Genomic DNA, 18079 nt, shown 5'->3' with positions numbered 1-18079 from the left:
TGGAGACCAAAAGTAGATTAGTGGTTCTCAGGATTGGGGAGGAGGAGTATTGGGAGGAGTGACTGCTGATGGGCACCAGGTTTCTTTTTGGAGGAATGAAATACTCTAAAATTAGATAATGGTGCTGGTTGCATAATTCTGAAAACCACTGAATTGCATGTTTTAAATGGGTAAATTATGTGTAAGTTATATTTCAACAAAGCTGTTATTTAAAAAGAGCACTTATTGATAATGAGGAATTTGAGAGGCAGGGTGAGGGGTAGGGAAGGAAAAAAATGAACCGATGGGATCAGGAGGGAGACAAACCATGAAACTCTCAATCTCACAAAACAAACAGGGTTGCTGGGGGTAGGAAGGAAGGGATCGGGTGGCTGGGTAATGGACATTTGGGAGGGTATGTGCTATGGTGAGTGATGTGAAATGTGTAAGCCTGATGGTTCATAGACCTGTACCCCTGGGGCAAACAATACATTATATGTTAATTTAAAAAGCACATAATGACTCAACATGAAAATCAAAATACAGTAGTCTGTAATTATTCAGTTACATAAACCAAAATAGCATCTCAGAAAACTGTTAAAACTCACTTATCTTTTGTGAGAATTTTTCCTTATCCCACTGCCCTGCTTCCCCCATTTGTGGGAGAACATTTACTCTATCTACTTCCTATCAGAGCATTTCTAAGTATTTGAAAGGTCTTATCCAAATATTTGAAAGCTGTTGGAAGTTGCTGAAGTGGCACCTTTGGAAGAGGGCTGGAATGTTGGAAAACAGCGTTGACATTTTTAAGTGATTATGAAAGGTCAGGCTCTTAATGTAATCTTGGTGGTGCTTGGATAGTTCTACTCAGACTAATTTTTGAGTAAATGCAGGTGTGATAGTATTGGGACTAACTGTTATCACTGAATCCACTGCCTGAAATTCAAACATTAAAAAGCAATCATTTGTATTTTCGTTTCTATTTTAAATGGTTTTCCTGCGTCTTAAGTCTGTAGGACAATCACTAAATTTTCCCCCTGCCGCATTCTAGCTACAAAAATTGGGTCTGATTGCCTTGTCTTCAGAGACCTTCCCACTTATTTGCCTGTAAAGTTTGTGGAGAAACTTGTCTTTTGAATGTTTCCTTCTTGGTCTTTAATACAGTATGAGTTAAATCTGTAAAAAGTGTGATTGGAGAGGTAATCTTAAACTACGTTTCTTTATAGTGTCTCAGGAGGAAATGGGCACTTCCCAAAGGAAAAAGTGCATGGCTAGGTTTATTTACCGAAACAAGGGAAAGAACTGGGAGGTAATTTGGCAGCCAGAAGTTCAGCAGTCACACATGGGTTGGAAGTAAAACACAGTGTTTCACTGTCAGCTCTTTATCACATCTCTCAGACTCTTAGAAGGCATTTTAGATACTATTTTGATAAAATTAAACTACTAATTTGATAAAATTAAACTACTATCCTACTGGTCCTTCGGGATATTGGAAGAAACTTCTATCCTGACTAGGATAGCATTCTGGGATTTTGTGACAAAGACATTAACACAGCAAAGACACTCAAAAATCTTCCTGTTAAAGGAAACAGAATCAACCTTAACTTATGTGACCTCAAAACAGCCCCCTTTGTATCGCCTTTGTCCCTCTCCCTGTGAAAGTTAGATGATGTTCCAGAGAATAGCATAGCCACTGAGTTGGATGGTGTCAGAAGCCACTCAGATAAGTTTTAAGTCATAGTGTTACAGTTGGGAGCTCCCTTACAGATAGAACATTTCTAGTTACAGTGCTTGATTTCACAGATGAGGGGAAGTGGCTTTCTTCAAGATGGACCACTGGGCAGGGATTGGCTGGGATGGCTGGGGAGATGGGTCCTGACCCCTACCTGCTGTCAGGTCTATGCTCATGATTTCTCAGGTTTTGGGGAGAGTAAGCAAAGGGGACAGTGGATTTATTTTTTGTTTAAAAGTGAATTGTTACTGAGTTTATTTAAAAAACAGATTATGGTTTAACACATTTACCTTTACATTCTCCTATTGGAAAAAGAGATGCCTGTTTCTTTGGAGCAGTGAAACCTGTACTTACCTGTTTGCAGCCGGAGAGTTGCATTTCCCTCCTGGAAATGTGAAGACAGGTGTGAACTTTTCCTTTCCCCATGAAAACAGTCTCCTGGCCAGCTTTTAATAATATCACAATTGGCTATTTTTCTCATGAATCTTTTTAGTCCATTCACACCTTCCTAAAAAGGAGTTGTGGGCCTGCCTGTTCTCACAGCTCTAGCTTTAATCGCACCCCCACACCTCCCCTTGTGCTGTTGGACTCTAGACCTACCGTGTCAGAGGCAGAAGGACCTCAGGACTTACAGTCCAAACCCTTGGCTTGCAGTTAAAGGGGGTGAGGCCTGGTGGGAGGAAGTGCTCTGGCTGCAGCACCAGTTCTCACACCCAGGCCCCCGACTGTGTTTTCTTGCCTCCGTTCAGCGATCCCTGAATCAGCTCGTCCTCACTTGCGTGGCTTTAAAAAATACAGATCCTTGGGCTAAGGCCCAGAAACTCAGGTGTTTGAAAGGCTGCCTGTTCTAGGGATTCTAGTAGTTGGGCCTATGTAGAAACAACTATGGTGAATGGGAGCTATTAGATGCCTGCGCACCTCTATTTGTTCTGTCGTAAGTGTGTGAAGGTCAGTGGAGGTCTGAGTCCTTTTGTCACAGGGCTCCCTCGTGCTCAGGGCAGCCAGTAAGTATTTGATTGGTCCTTGTAGAGTGAGTGAGCCCCAAAGGCATGCCAGGTGCCCACTAACTGGGGCAGGCTGGGAACAGTGAAACGAAGCTATTACGCTTCATTGGCTTGTGGTGTCCCAGTCTTGGTCTGAGCTAATCCGTAAGAACAGCAAAGAGAATTTTTTAAAGAGTAGATTATTAAGCAGAGGGAGGACAGAGACAACATTACAATTAGGTTTTCATTAACTTCATTAACTAAGGCAAAGATAGGTTTATGTGTTAAACTCCCACATCAACCTATGCATTCTCTAGAGGTGCGGTGTGTATATACCTGGGGAACAGTAGTCACGGTCATGGAAAAGCACGCATGGCATTTAGTTAGATTGAAGAATTTTTACTGACCGGTTTTGTTCTTATTTTAGAAATAAAATTTAAGTTCATTCCAATTTTTGTTTTTAAAACATTTCTCTCAGATACAGACCAGCAGCATATACTGATACTCTAGGCAATCAGAAACTCTCCTGTCTTACTGAAATGAAAGCACAACTCCCCTACTAAGTGAGGCTACTAGGGCAAAAAGATTTTTCCGCTAAATGTGGCCAGTATGGAAAATAGGCGTTATACTCATTAGAACCTCATTTCCTTGCATGGGTTCAGGCATCTTTATTTAAAGTACTTTGACTTGGGTCTAAGATGGTTTCATTCTAAAATTGTGACATAGTATATAACAAGAAGAACCTCATTATTTTTAATCTATGGAGTTTAAAAATCTGTTGTTAGCTCCATTATCTGACTTATTTATGAATTCCCATTACACCTGGTGGGGTACAGTTAAGTCTGGTTCCTCCTATGTTAGAACTTTCAATATGGCTTTGGCTCTTGGCTTCAGTTGGGGTAGCATGTGAAGGAGACCTGAATTAAACTACCATCTACGCTGTCAACTGCGAGCGCATGCGCGCGTGTATGTGTACATGTACGCATGTATGCAGCGGGGGTGTGCGAGCAAAACTAAACTCAGTCACCATCGTCATCCGCAGACAAGGCAGAATGTTTATTTTAAAAGGTTTTCAGTGTTTTGTCGGGCCTTACAGAAACACTGCCTTTTGGAGTTCGATTTCAGTGACTGACTGCATATTCTGTATATACACCTGTGCCCCATATTACTTTGGGATTTTGTTACCTTCAGCAAGTGTTACCTTTGGTAAGTGTGATCTGGGGGCAAATACCAAGACAATAAAAATTACAAAACATGTGTTCTTTTCTTCAGCCTTTGCACATGGTTTGGGGGTGGGGGGGTATGTTTTAAGCCCATGGACCTCTGGTTTTTTGGTGGGACCATCCTCACGTTTATCACGCAGGACCATACAGGCCCACTGTATTTCTGTGTACCATTGCAAATACGAGCGTCAGCTTCCATCCAAGTCTCAAAACAATTGCTTACCTTGGAAACTCAAAGATAATTTAAAAGGAGAGTTGGGTGCCTGAGTGGCTTAGTTGGTTAAGTGTCCAGCTCTTGATTTCAGCTCAGCTCTCTGCTCTGGGCGAGGAGCCTGCCTGCTTAAGATGCTCCCTTTCCCTCTCCCTCTGTCCCTTCCCACCCTGTTTGCTCATGGGAGTGTGCTCGAGAGCAAGTGCATGTGCACACTTAATGCGCGTTCTCTCTCTCTGTCTCTCTCAAAAAGGGAGGGTTGAGATTTAGATAACTGTTCAATTTTGATTTCTTCTGATCCTAAATTTCTGATTCGTAATTGCTCAAGTCTGATGTCTTTTAAAGTCCTGAATAAGTGGACCAAAATATGTATATAAATGGTCCTGTCATCTGAGTAAAAGTTGAATTTTAAACACTGATACAAGTTTATGCTGTATTTCATTATTAAAGATCTATAAAATTGAAAGTAATCATAACAGACTCTACAAACATGGAACTCCTCAACCTGCTTCTGATGAAGTCAGCACCCTGCTGTGGTCCTTAGTCTGGGTAGCAACCTCCTTTCTCAGCGTGTGGAAGTGGTGGGAGGCACTTTTAGGTCCCTGGTGACTGAGGACACCTGTGTATAGTAGGTAGGCTCAGGGATGCACTTGAGATAGTCTTGCAGAAGGAACACCTGCACCCAGAGTGCTGGTCATGCCCCGTGTGAGAAACACTAGTGAGGGTAGTCACAAGTCCAGGACCCAGCACAGCCGTGACGCAGAGCAGCTCGGCTGCGGGCCACCAACATACTGCTCTCCCACGTGTTGTTTAGGTTCATGACTGCTCTCATCTCAGCCTCTTAGCTCAGGATTGTAGAGCATACACCATACGTGAATATACACATATATTGATAAAATTAACTTGACTTTTAATTTTAGTGACATTTTTGAAAAGAAGAAAAATTCTGATGTGTCCTCAAATCAAATCTGGGAATTACACTCAGCAACTGAGCCACCCAGGTGCCCCTGGAGCTGCTTTTTCATCTCTGATATGTGCATCTGGAGCCATAATTGAGAAAGCTGTATCTTTTGTGCTTCATAACGGCCACTTTGTGACTTTTTTTAAAAATTATTGCCCGCAAGAAAAGAAACTGAAGTTTTTATATTTTAATATAATTGAAGAATTTAAAATATGCCTCATCTTTGTAAACTTGAGATTTACAAGTTTGGGGAGACTTTTGTTGGAGGGGATTGGAGGGGAGACTTTTCTTGAAATTCTAGAAAATTATACCTCACTTCTCTTTACTGTCACCCAGAGAACCTTTAAAGGAGGGTGGATTTGTGTCATAGTATCTCTTAGTTAATCAGTCTTGAGGGTTAGAAGAAACAATCCGTGAAGGCAGATTTTGTTTCTAAAGTCAGGACTAATGTGGGCACTGGATGTGTGTATTGCACTGGCTGGACACTTGGGCCTCTGTCAGCTAAGTTTTAGTCCTGTTACTCTGTCCTCTTGATATTTGCATCCAAGCAGGAAGATTTCAGGGTATATGTCTGTCTTGCTACTTATGTATTTTACTTGAAAAATGATTAAAAGCAGACATTTCTTTTTCTTTTCTTCTCTCTTTTTTTTTTTTTTTTTTTTTTAAAGCAAACTTTTCTTAATCATAAGCATTAGTGGGTATGCTGTTTTCCTTTGGGACAGTGATTTAAAGTAGATTTTTCTGTTTTCCATAGGCTGGTAAATTTGAATTTTCTCAAGAGGTAAATTTGAACTACCCTGAAGTGAATTTTTTAAAAAACAAAAAGCTGAGTGGGAATTAGAGACCTCTTTAAGGCCCCTCCTCACCCCTGCCTCCATTCCTTATGACCTGCCCATTCCAGGATACGTCCATCCCCACATTTTACTTCTGTCCTCTGCCTACAGGCTCTCACGGGTTTGTAGTGAGGGGGTACCATGTTTTTTGTCACGTCTTTCATTCCTGAAGCAGTTTTCCGTGTTCCTACCACCACCATCACTGGCGTTTGAAATTACTGCAGGATACTCTCTCTGATGCGCCTTCAGTTGTACGACCATTTCTCTTTTCACTGTTTAGTTTCCATTGTTTCTAAACATGCTGGTATGTTGCTCCTTCTCTCCTCCTTTCACTTGCCGCCTTGGTCGGAATCCTTGAGGAGGCTCACCGGCCCACTGGTGCTTCCTTGGCCGTTGGAAGCGTCCATAGGAGCTGGTACATGGGAAAATACGCTAATGGTTATCGAAGTATTTTTGTAGAAAAACCACCTAGACTGAAGTGTGAATGTGTCTTGTTAAAGCAGGGAGGGCATACATATCTGAGTCCACACTGTGTGCGGTGCTGGGACTTAGCAGCTGTCTGCCGTTGGCTTTGGTGCGTGAGTGTGTGTGTGTGTGTGTGTGTGTGTGTGTGTGTGAGTGTGACAGCATGAGAATGGATGTTAGTGAGGAATTTACTCTTAACCGTGTTGCTAAGTAGCTTTGAGTTTTTGTGGAAGGCTCAGATTATTACAAGGAAGGAACATTCAGTTAAGTATAATTCCTTTTGTTTTGTTTTTTAGATCAACGTCCGAGTTACCACCATGGATGCAGAGCTGGAGTTCGCCATCCAGCCAAATACAACAGGAAAACAGCTTTTTGATCAGGTTGGTCTCTATGAGCTTAGGAGAGAGAATTCCCAATTAGGAAAAATACTTCTGCAAATCTGAAGCATTTTGTTGAGTGTATTGGTTGCTGCTTGCTTCTTTTCATAGGGGAGGACATTTTCCCTCCTTTCAGGGGGTTCACATGTTGTAAACACTCACAGCCCTGTGAGAGGAAATTCAGGAAAAGCTCTGAAGTCTTTATCAGCACAGTGCCATATCCAGAAACTCTGACTCCCATCCCTTCACCCCAAGGGTCACCCCAGGCGTCTCCTGCCATCTGGTCGGCAGGTCAGGGTGCAGCGAGGGTCAGACACTGCCTGAGGGCCTGGCTGGAACCCAGCAGGTCGTAGCTTCCATGTCCAGCTGCAGCATCTGTGAGCTCACTCAGGTGTCAGCAGATGCTCTTCCGTGAGCTGGGCACCAAAGCACGTCTACATTCCGAGTGTTTCTTCCTGAGACCTGAAGGTTAATGTAGAGTTTGGATAGTCATGAGCCACCGAGAAAGCTGGCTGTGATAACTCTTCCGTGGAGCAGTTCCAAGCTTTAGAACAAGATCTTCTGCTCTGGGGAGAAGGATCCAAGAGGGCAACAGGAGCAGGCATGAGTTTACAGGTCCCTTGAGCTATAGCCTGCCTCGCTGAGAGGCCCTGCTCATAAGGGAGGTGATGTTCTGTACCCTAGCACCAAACCCAGAAATGGGAGTGGGTGCCAATTAGGAAATGTGGGAGGTAGAATTCCAGCAGATTTAGAAGGTATTCGTGATTCCCTTCTGTGCTTGATGATATAAACCTCCTTCTTAGCCCAAAAGTGAGCACCCAGTGGGCACACACACATACACACACACACATACATACATCCCAGTTCCGGTGTGTGCACGTCAGGCCTCCTGCCCTAGGAGGGGACACCTTCTCCCCTCTCCCTCTGCTGCTGTGATGAGGTCATCCCTGGCTCTGCCTTACCCAATAAGGATAAAGGCATTTACTGCGGTGGGTGAGGCTGGACTTGGGACAAAAATCTAAAGGTTTCGCCTGAAAGACAATCCGGAAGTAAGTTAAATGGAGCCAGTTGAATGCCATGTGGGTCAGTGGTTAGAACAGGGATGGGTAGGAGGCCCTCGATCACCCCAGAGTTCTTGCATATAAATGAGTGCTAGGCTGCCCTCAAGCAATTTTTAGAGCAGAGATGGAAACTCTAGGTTAGGTGGGTTAGAGTTTTAATGTCTCAGCCACTTTATTGCCCTTGCCTCCGTCTGCCTTGTTCCATTCACATGTTACTTCTCAGAAATACAGGAAGAGGCCATCAGGAGTTCATGGTATTTTTTCAGGGTAGAAAGGCTGCTATCTCTTAGAAGATCCTTGTCTGCTCCTTGGGGTCCTTTGGAAGGGGAGAGGAGTGGAGAGAGCTGGAGAAGCCTGCCTGCTTCTTCAAATATTCCAGTCGCATGGTTCAGTTCTGTAGACGTTGTTAACTGCCCACTCGTGTGCTGGGCCCGAAGCTGCGTATTGCCCAGGATTATCTCCACTTCTCCATCCAGGGAGCTGTATGGGTAGAACTCTCTGTGTTCCTAAATGCTGAACAGTCACATCTAGTCTGTTGTTCGGACTGGTTTTAAGCCAGGTATTTTTCTTATATTAGATTATCTCCTGCCAGTAGCATGGAGCTAGATTAATGGGTGTACAAAAAATGGACCCTGAACTTAGTAGACACGGGTTATTTAAAAAGTGCTAACTACGTAAATCCACTCAGCATGCCAAGTTTTGATAAGCTCAGTATCTAAATTATCCCAAAGCTTGTTGGTCGCGTGAACGATCCTGTTCAAGCACCTGTTACTATTCCCCACCCCAGGACGTCAAGCCCCCTGAATCCCACTTTGACCTCTCTGTTCCCAAGTCATGTTTCCTGCCTTAATCTTGGCCAGCCCCCGCAAGACAGATAATGACATCCCACCACCAATCATTACTGGGAAGGGAAGTGGTGGGAGACAGAGAGACCCTGAACTCCGCCTTCGGCAACAAGGCCTGGATCACAAGGCTCTTTGACAGAGTTCCCATTGAGTTTTTTACAGTTCGGTGTACCCATCATGAAAAATCCCACATGATCTGAGAACGTTAAAGCTGGAGCCGACCTGGGAAGTGGCTAAGTCTGTGAGGACATCAAGGCCCAGAGAGAGACAAGAATTGCCCAAGGTTCTCTAGCTGGCTGGGGCCGGGGCAGGGGCCGCTCACGCTGTCCAGCCCTCCTTATTTATGCTTGTCTCTTTGAAGATCCGTTTGTTGATCCTTCCATGTCCTCCCAAGGTAACACATGGCACAGAGAACATCCCACCTTCGGGGTAGTCAGGACAGTTCTCAGTGGACACCCTGGGTGCCTTCTGGGGCTCTTTCCCCACACCCCAACCAGGCTGGGCATGTTTTCTTCTTTATGTCTTTAGAGACTGTGTCCTTTCTCTGTTGCTCACCTGATGACCTTCTAGGTCTGGGAAAGTTGTTCATGGGCCAGACTACCAGTCACTAGAACATGGTCCTTAAATGGAATGGGCTGAAAGAGACTTCAGAGATAGATTAGTCTGAACCTTCCCTTCCATCTCGTGAGTTACTTCAGTTTCGTCTGCAGTAACTGACCCGGCCCTGCCCCAGTGCTCTTGGCTTATCCACGCCTTGAATCTCAATGCAGGGATCCCATGGAGGGCCTAGCAGTGCCTCTCCGCCCAAAGTTCCTGAGGTGGCGAGAAGGCGTGACTCAGTGTGCCCATTGTTTCCATCATCAGCTGCCACTTGACTGAGCTAAGTAGACCTGTCCCTGCATTTTCCTTTCCAAAATTGCCATTTAAAACACCACTGAGGCAGAGATAAAGAAATAGACCCCACCCCTGTTCATATTCTGCTTCCATGGTGTATATCAGCTTTAGGGTGAGCTAAGGATATTGGAGGGAATGGTGAGGTGCTTTTTTCCAGGAATATTGGATTTCCCTTGTAAGGAGGGCTTTAGCATTGATTTTTAGAAGGGACTGAAGGAAAGCAGGTTAAATTCAATTGCGCCATTTGGGGGAAGCCATTGGAATAGAAGTAAGGCTTTGAAACATGCTGTAGACAGTTATCCTGGAATGAGATGAAGATGCCACAGAGACACTTAGCAGATCAGGGTGCCTAGGGACAGGCTTGTCACTGAGTGAGTGAGAGCCCTGGGTCGTGACCATGGTGTTGCTCCACAGTCTGTGCTCTGCTTCGTGTAGGGGGCTGGCCACATCATAGAGAGAGAAGAGGCATCTGCATTGTGGCCATGGAAATGAGCGAGAGTGACTGGGGTGGGGAGGGAAGTCAAGCAGATAGGAAATCATTTCAACCAGTTAGGACCCAGGCTAAGGCTACAGTTCAGTGGATGGAATATAGGACTAGATTGCTTACGTATATGGGGCTTTTTTGTGCAACTTTGGAACAATCCAAAGAGGAAGGCAGGGAAGGTTTTATATCCAAATGTTGAGATGGAGATTTATAAGGAGTGAGAAATTTGCAGGATTGGGTACAGAAAACCGGGTCTTCATATCAGCTATCCTAAAAAGACGTAGCAGGGTTCACAGCAGAGTCCAAGTTCTTCCACATCATCCTATGATGGAACCATGGCCCCCCCTTTGGTGTGTGGTGAACAGACCCCCCTGGAGCTCCCGCAAGCATCTGGTCCCCCAGTGGATGAGGAAACTGGCTTAGAGCAGGAGTTTATTTGGAATTTCAGACTTTATTTAAGCAAGTATTTCAGATAGCTGATTTGTCATTTCTCATGTGTTCAGACCTCTTACCCTCTAAATGTGATAGAAGCCCTGCATTTGAAGAATGGTAACCTTTTTATAAAGGCTTAGCATTGTATGTCATGGGACTGAAACTGCAGCAGAGCTCTGGGACTTGGTCGTGGTGATGTTGAACAAGTGTCCCCAGCAGCTTGCTTTTCTGTTTCTGAGACACAAGAATAACCAATGTGGGATTAGGTCTGTAACGGCCCATAGGAGACTTCCTCTGGTACTGTGGAGAATTTATTTATTTATTTTAAAGATTTATTCGTTTAGAGACAAAGCATGCACACGTCTACCTGATGGGGGGCAGTGGGGAGGGTGGGTGGGGGGATGGAGAATCTCAGACAGATTTCCTGCTAAGCACAGAGCCCAGTGTGGCCTTGAGAGCCTGACCCAAACTGAAATCAAGGACGCCCAACCAGCTGAGCCACCCAGGTGACCCTGAGGAGAATTTTAAAATACAAAATCCTTGCTATGACCTAGGGTTGAATTCTACCTTCCTGTATCAGAATTTCAAATTTCTGGAGGTTGGAAGAATTGCAGTCACCCCTTGGCATGTGTGAAGCATAGCCCCCCTATCTCCCTGCTTTCCCTGGTAGCTCACACCGTCTGTCTCCCACCTTTCCAGGGACTGCTGTTTCCCTCTTCCTAGTTAAGCAGAGGCCTATGCAAAATGACTGAGAAGCAGGGACGGGCAACCAGCGGAGACGCGAGGGTTGCTTTGCTTCACTTGGTTGACTTGCAACACCTTTTCCGTGTGGGCACTCCTGACAGGAGACCTTCACACCTGGGACACACACTTCCTGGTGTCCCCGGGTGGGGCCTGATGGTGTGCTAACTCAGCTGGGTGTCTTTCCTTGGGAAAGTTAATGGAGTACAGAGGAGTAGGAGTGAGAAATTACAAGATTTATAAGATCTTGAGGTTTTCTGAGATTTAAAGTTAGTCCTGAATCCTCTCAAGTGCATGTTAAAAATAAATTGTTCCCAGCTTTGGGGGGAATAGCCTCTGCTAGTAGCAGATTGGGTTTCCTGTAAGGTTGGTGTAGGAGAGGTGTGCAGCGCGTTTCTGAGCGGCCAGCACCTCGCTCTCCTGGCTGCTTCAGCCCCTGCCCCCGTCTCTCTCGCACAGGTGGTTAAAACCATCGGCCTTCGGGAAGTGTGGTACTTTGGCCTCCAGTATGTGGATAATAAAGGATTTCCTACCTGGTTGAAACTTGATAAAAAGGTAAGTCAGAGTTAACTATTTACAGGCTGTTGTTTGATTGTTTGTCTGCTCTGTTAGCTTTGAAACTGGAGCACCTCACTCTTTTGTGGTTTGTTCTTACTGTTTGTGTAAAGGTTTTTACAGACAAAAAAGCTTGCAGGTTTCCAGTAAATGGGAGATACTGGTTGGAAACTAGATTTGGCATTTCTCCTTACTTCTCGCTCATTGGGGCATATGATGGTTAATTGTGTAGCTTTTAGTTGACCTTAGTTTCTTTTTCCCCAATGAGATTGTTAATCTTATAAACCATGAATCATTCACTGTTTTGTAAGAACCTGTTACTGCTTTGTTTGAACCTGTGATAGATTATCTTCCAACTCCAAATACTAAATAATTCCATTAACAACTAAAGAAAACCAATAAGCTTAAATGTCTTTTCTCCACACAATTTGAAAATGTCCCTTTTCCCAAACCCTTGTCTTCCTCCCATATTACTATAGTAAGTCTGGGGGCATTTAGGGATCAGAAGGGAGGGAACGTGAGTAGTTTTTAAATGTAAGTTCCATGTCCCACGGCTTGACTGGCCGTGGAACAGATGCCAGGTTCACAGGTCCCTAGGCAGGCTGTTTTTAAATTTGAGTTCTCTGGAATTAGGAACATCTCCCCAGAAGTTAGGGGCCAGCACTAGGTGGCTTGGTGGGTCACCGTTTGCCTGCTGCTGGACTTCAGTTAAGGAGAGCAGTAGGACTTCAGCTGGCCTTTTTTTGTCATATGTGCTAAAAGGTGACTTTGGAGTAAATGTTATCTTCTAAAAATGGGCCTGCAGGTGTCAGCACAGGAGGTGAGAAAGGAGAATCCTCTCCAGTTCAAGTTCCGGGCCAAGTTCTACCCTGAAGATGTGTCTGAGGAGCTCATCCAGGACATCACACAGAAGCTTTTCTTCCTCCAAGTGAAGGAGGGAATTCTCAGCGATGAGATTTACTGCCCTCCTGAGACTGCGGTGCTCCTGGGCTCCTATGCAGTGCAGGCCAAGTTTGGAGACTATAATAAAGAAACACATAAGTCTGGGTACCTCAGCTCTGAGCGGCTGATCCCCCAAAGGTGAGCAAGGGATGTCCAGGCCTGGATGAGAGCAGTGGTTGCATCCTTGAAGGGCATAGGTGGTATGTGTTAGCAGAAGCAGTCAGCAAGCGCAAGGGTAGGTGCTCCTTGAGGCGGGGACTGTAGCACTTTCTAATCTGTGTGCTTCGGCACATGCCCTGGCCTTTAGTAGGTACTGACCTACCATAGCCTTCCCATCAGGCACTGATCTGCCTGTATAGGGTCTGTCGTAAAGAACATAGCAGGAAAGGGGACGGAAGAGCAGCTGTGTTATATACATAATCACATTTCTTAGCTTTCCCTGGTGTATAATGATTTGGCTGCATTAAATCTGGTTTTGTTTTTTTTTTTCACTAATGGTCACATAAGTTAAACCCATCTTGGAAGAAGAGTCCCGTTAAAATATAAAATGCCTTTTAAAAATTTTTCCAGCAAGACTAGATAAGTCTCATTCTAGATCCTAATTCTCAAATTGTTAGTTTCCAAAATGCTGCATATTAGGAAGTATAAACACTCTTTGTGGTGGTTTCATTTGAAAGAAAACTCAAGGTTTGCAGGTGGGTGGTGGCCTGCTGCTTGCTTCTTCTGGCCCTTTGTGGTGACCGTCCTGTGCCTTCTTTGCAATTCAGAGTCATGGACCAGCACAAGCTCACCAGGGACCAGTGGGAGGACCGGATCCAGGTGTGGCATGCCGAGCACCACGGGATGCTCAAGTGAGTGCTGGCTGGCTCCTGTCTCTCCAGAGGGTTGCCTTGGCATTGAGGCCAGATAGGGTCCTCAGGGTGGTTGGCTTCTGGAGCCACTGCCTTGGGCTTCAGCCCCAGCATGGCAGAGCGGTGAAAGGGAATAGTTGCTCGGAGGAGTTATCTTAAAGCCAGGTGTTTGTTCCTGGGTGCTAAAGCCTCCCTTGCTTTTTCCAGAGGAGAGAAGGTCTTGTGTCTGAAGTAATTCTGTTTTAGTCAGGGGGCAGGAGCATTGTCCACAATGGGAAAAAATTGATCCCAAGTGAGAAACACTTGCTATTAATGAAGCAGGAAGGAGGCGTGAAGGAGGAGCGATGTGACCTGTGGCTATTGGGTGTAAGAAATGGCCAGATTCTCTGTTGGCCAAGAACCCTCACCTGGGGCGCCAGCACTTCCGCATGTTCCCCCCAGCAGTTCCTCTACAGTCAGCGTCCTTCGGCTCGCGTCTGTCCCGAGCACCTTTTGGGGAAGGAAAGCGCTCGAGGCCTAAGTGGTGGTTGCTAATGACGTGGACCGTGGGAGTCCCTGCAGCAGCTTGTGGGCAAGGGAAAGACTGCTTCCAGGACCGTCTGAAAGGAAAATCTGAGTCCAGAGAAGCCAGCGTGAGTCAGCTCAGCTCTCAGCAGCTCCCAGTGGTCGGGGCCCAGGAGCTCTCAGGGTCTGGGTGTGAATGGCCACCAGAGGAACAGCAGCGAAGCCAGCAGTCGGCCAGCCTCCCGGAGCTGCCTGTGGGGCTGTATCCTCTGGGGCCACCGGAGTGGTTTTGTGGTTCAGGATCCAGCAGCACGAATGACCGTGTCCTTGTTTGTTCTCCCTGCTAGAGACAGTGCCATGCTGGAATATCTGAAGATTGCTCAGGACCTGGAAATGTATGGAATCAACTATTTTGAGATAAAAAATAAGAAAGGAACAGACCTTTGGCTTGGAGTTGATGCCCTCGGACTAAACATTTATGAGAAAGATGATAAGTAAGTCGAACTTTATAATTTGTCAGTTGGTGAGGTGTTGGGTTGGAAACGAGAAAAAACGGCAACTGTCGACACGGTTTATTTTTAAGTATTTCCCTGGTGGCTTACCAGCCCAGTGTGTGAATCTTTAAGGGCTTTTCGACTGTGAAGTCGCCACATTGTGTCAGAGGTTGGCCCGAGGTGTGCACTGTTCTCTCCTGTCACCATAGCCTGTCCACCAGCACGATGCCAAGCGCTGACCCACGACCCCACAGAGCGGAGCTGCAGGAAGGCCTCCCCGGCCTCCCACTGAGGCCCTGCCACCAGCCGCCGTGGGCACCGGCACACCCACAGATACCACCCAGGCAGTCCTCGCCATGCTGGTGGCTTAAAGTTTGTGCTAATCCAACCAAGAATAGTTACGGTGCTATCAGAGCCCTTAAGATGCATCTGTAAACAGTGGCTTATGTACGGACAATTTAGCTAAATCCTCTGACCCTATGAGAGGTGTCTAATGGCCGCATGTTAGTTGTGTGTGTGCTGAGTAAGGTCTGCGGGAGCAGCAGAGAGCAAGCCAGGCCCTCCCTCCTGGCTGCTTTCGGCTGTGCCCGTGCTGACAAACACTGCGAATGTGCCTGTTCGCTGCCGGCGAGCTAGATGCACAGGGAACAGATCATTCTCGTTCGGTGAGAGCAACTTTTCCATGGTGGTTCCTGTGCCTTTGAGTGTTGGGTCTCCTACATTTCCTCCCCCGCCCCTCCTTTCCGATGCTTGTGCTCTCAGACCCGCAGGAACCCTCTCTCTGGCCTTCCCGAAGGGGCCCCTACTTGGCAGCGGACGCTGTCGCACGAGGAATCTGCCTTTGGTCTCAGTCACGTGTCTTCTTGGCAGAGCCCAGGGTACAGACACCTTTCACTTGGGTGGGACAGGGGCCTGTGTCAGGCCTTCCTAGACCCTCTGTTTGGGGCCAGAATTGGGTGGGGGAGAATCTGTCTCCTGGAAGGCCTGGTCCCAGTCAGGGAAGACTGCAGAGAATCACAGGTGCTCCTCTGAGAACCTAGTCGTGAGTTTCAAGGACTCTTGGTTTGCTGTTTCCCCGTGTGAGCTGCACCCAGTGTTGTGGAGAGGCACGAACAGTCTGGGAGACTCAGGAAACCAGCCCCTGGTCCTCCTGGAGGCCCCTCTGTCGAGGCCAGTGGCTGGTCAGCAGGCTGTGCCTAAAGTGAGAATGCGGTACCCTCGTGGGAGTAGACGTGGGAAACTGCCTCTGTCTCGGAACTCCGTTCTTGAATGACCGGGTTTTGTAACATGGCCGTGGCCGGAGCTGTCTAAACAGGTTTTTCCAGCTACAGGAAACAGCCATAGGCAGGAACTTGCTGATGTCAGTTTGTAACTATCTCCAGCCCACGTAAATGTTAATTTTTTCCAAGTGAAAATTTTGAGTACTGTGGTCCATTCAGTCCCTTCCTGCTGTCTTCCTGTTTCCCCAATTTGCCAGTGAAACTGGTAGTCTTCTCAAAGGGGTCTTCTCCCCCAAGAAAACACTGGGGCGTAGGGCAGTCTCACTTCCTGCCTCCTCCCCGCCCCTGAAGGCATCCTTCTTTTCAGTTAGGAAGAAAGACTTAACCACACATTCAGTCAGTAGGCCTGAGTTCTCCTTTCCAGCAAATATTGACAACTTAGTCACCAGTGTAAGCAGGAGGTGGACTCGAGTCTGAGGAGAGCTGGGGTGACTCTGAGCTGTGTTGAGTGTTGGACACGACCCTCAGCAGGGCATTCGTGGAGTGTGGTTCAAGGGAGAAATTGGATCTATTGAGTGAGTAAGTTGGGCGATAAGGGACTTCGCGCAACTGCAAATAAATGTACCTTTATTATTCTATTTTAGAATCAAATATATCCTGGTTGGGAAATGTCTCTTGAGGTCCCTTTTCACAGGATACATAACCTTATCTGAGTGGGAGCACGTGGGACTAAAAACATTTGTCTTTTTCTGTCTGTAAACCCATAGATGAGAAAAGGAGGAAACTTGGAGGGGGAAGAAATAGGCAGACCCCTTCCCTGCAAGCCGTCATCAGCTTAGAAACAGAGCGTTCAGATTAGCTGTGTTACGTGATCCTACTTGGCATCATCATACCAAAACCAACAAAGACAAAACAGTGAGAGGAACACGCCTTTGTCCCCAAGTTCTTCAGTCCTGTGAGAGCACTCCTTCCCTCCTAAGGCTCTCGCCTCCCACACTCCTGAGTCCTCCAGTCTTCCTGGTCCTCCTGGAGGCTGGACCCTGTGCCAGGGTGGTGCACTCGGGCTCCAGCAGGTAACTCGATGTGCCCTTCAAGGGAGAAGATAACTGGAGAAGGCTGCAGACAATCGGGGGCCAGAACAAGGGCCAGTGTCTTTTTCCCTTGAATTCCTCACTCAAGAGTTGAAAATCACCTACTCTGATTACATTTCTGTCTTAGTAGCTTTACTACATATGTAATAAGCCAGTCGGGATGGTGGCTATTAGAGAACACTGTATAGCACAGTAGTGGTAATGGGAGGTACATACTCTGACATACATGTAGTATATATAGTATCACATGTGTCTGGTAGATACTTTAACATCACATAAGCCAGTCATTTTTTTTTTTTTTAAGATTTTATTTGACAGAGCAGGCGCACGAGCAAGGGAAGCAGCAGATAGAGGGAGAAGCAGACTCCCCACTGAGCAGGGAGCCCAGTATGGGGCTCCATCCCAGGACGCTGGGACCATGACCTGAGCAGAAGGCAGATGCTTAACCGTCGAGCCACCCAGGCATCTCGATAAGCCAGTCATTTAAAGTCACTGCTTCTGGTTTCTGAAATCATACTCCTGGGCAGAATGCTCATTCCAGCATCCTCCCTTGTGTGTGTGACCGCGCCGTGCCGTAGCAGAGTTAGTGGTTACCGACCTGGAGGAGAGGAGAGCAGAAGACAGTGCTTTCAGTTCGTGTGAGTTTTCTTGTATCAGATACGCCAGGACCACCCTTGTCCATTCCTTCTCTCTTTTCTGACCTTTGTGACCCTAACTTGAATGTGAAACCGAATTTTCAAAAAACAAAAAAAAACCCTCCTAGTCTCTTACAGAGACTGTGGCAGAGACTCGTTAGTCCACCGAGAGTAGGAACTTCAGAAGTTCACCTCAGACTGGCAGAGAAGAGTTTGGCCTCTGCGGGTTTGGATGTGCGTGAGGTGGGGGAGCAGCCCGGTGCTGGGCTCAACGCGGCCGGCAGCAGGCACGAGGGGCGAGTTCCTTGAGAGGCTGCCTTGCAGAGCCGTGGACTCCAGCCCGGACTGGCCCCTGCTGACACCAGCCTAGTGTCTTTGCTTCTGTTAAACGGTGTAGGCAGAGCCATCTGGCCCGCAGGGAACTCTACCCACCCACCACCCCAGACTTTTTTTTTTTTTTTTTTTTTTTTTTCTGGATGAAAAATTTCAAAAGATTATATCCTTGGCATTTTGCTACTTTTTCGTCTCTCCCCTGTTGCGTGTCACTGTGTCCTCTGGCCCTCTCT

The 18079-nt window shown here is 46.5% G+C and overlaps 1 protein-coding gene across 2 annotated transcripts in view; it reads left to right on the top strand.

The window, feature by feature from the left end:
• EZR (ezrin) overlaps window positions 1-18079 on the top strand; it is a 50262-nt gene that overhangs the window by 18563 nt on the left and 13620 nt on the right. Inside the window, exons 3-7 of one of the 2 annotated variants that reach the window (XM_032836475.1) lie at window positions 6684-6767; window positions 11681-11776; window positions 12582-12856; window positions 13486-13569; window positions 14421-14567. In XM_032836475.1, the coding sequence (XP_032692366.1) occupies window positions 6684-6767; window positions 11681-11776; window positions 12582-12856; window positions 13486-13569; window positions 14421-14567 (686 nt within the window). Of the gene's footprint in view, window positions 1-6683; window positions 6768-11680; window positions 11777-12581; window positions 12857-13485; window positions 13570-14420; window positions 14568-18079 lie in introns of those variants that run through there. The other variant, XM_032836476.1, reaches the window with a different exon arrangement.

Source organism: Lontra canadensis, unplaced genomic scaffold (genome assembly GCF_010015895.1).
Source record: "Lontra canadensis isolate GAN:19392208 unplaced genomic scaffold, GSC_riverotter_1.0 scaffold92, whole genome shotgun sequence".
NCBI lineage: Eukaryota > Metazoa > Chordata > Mammalia > Carnivora > Mustelidae > Lontra > Lontra canadensis.
Note: the sequence above shows the minus strand (reverse complement) of the source record. Positions and strands in the feature narration are given on the sequence as shown.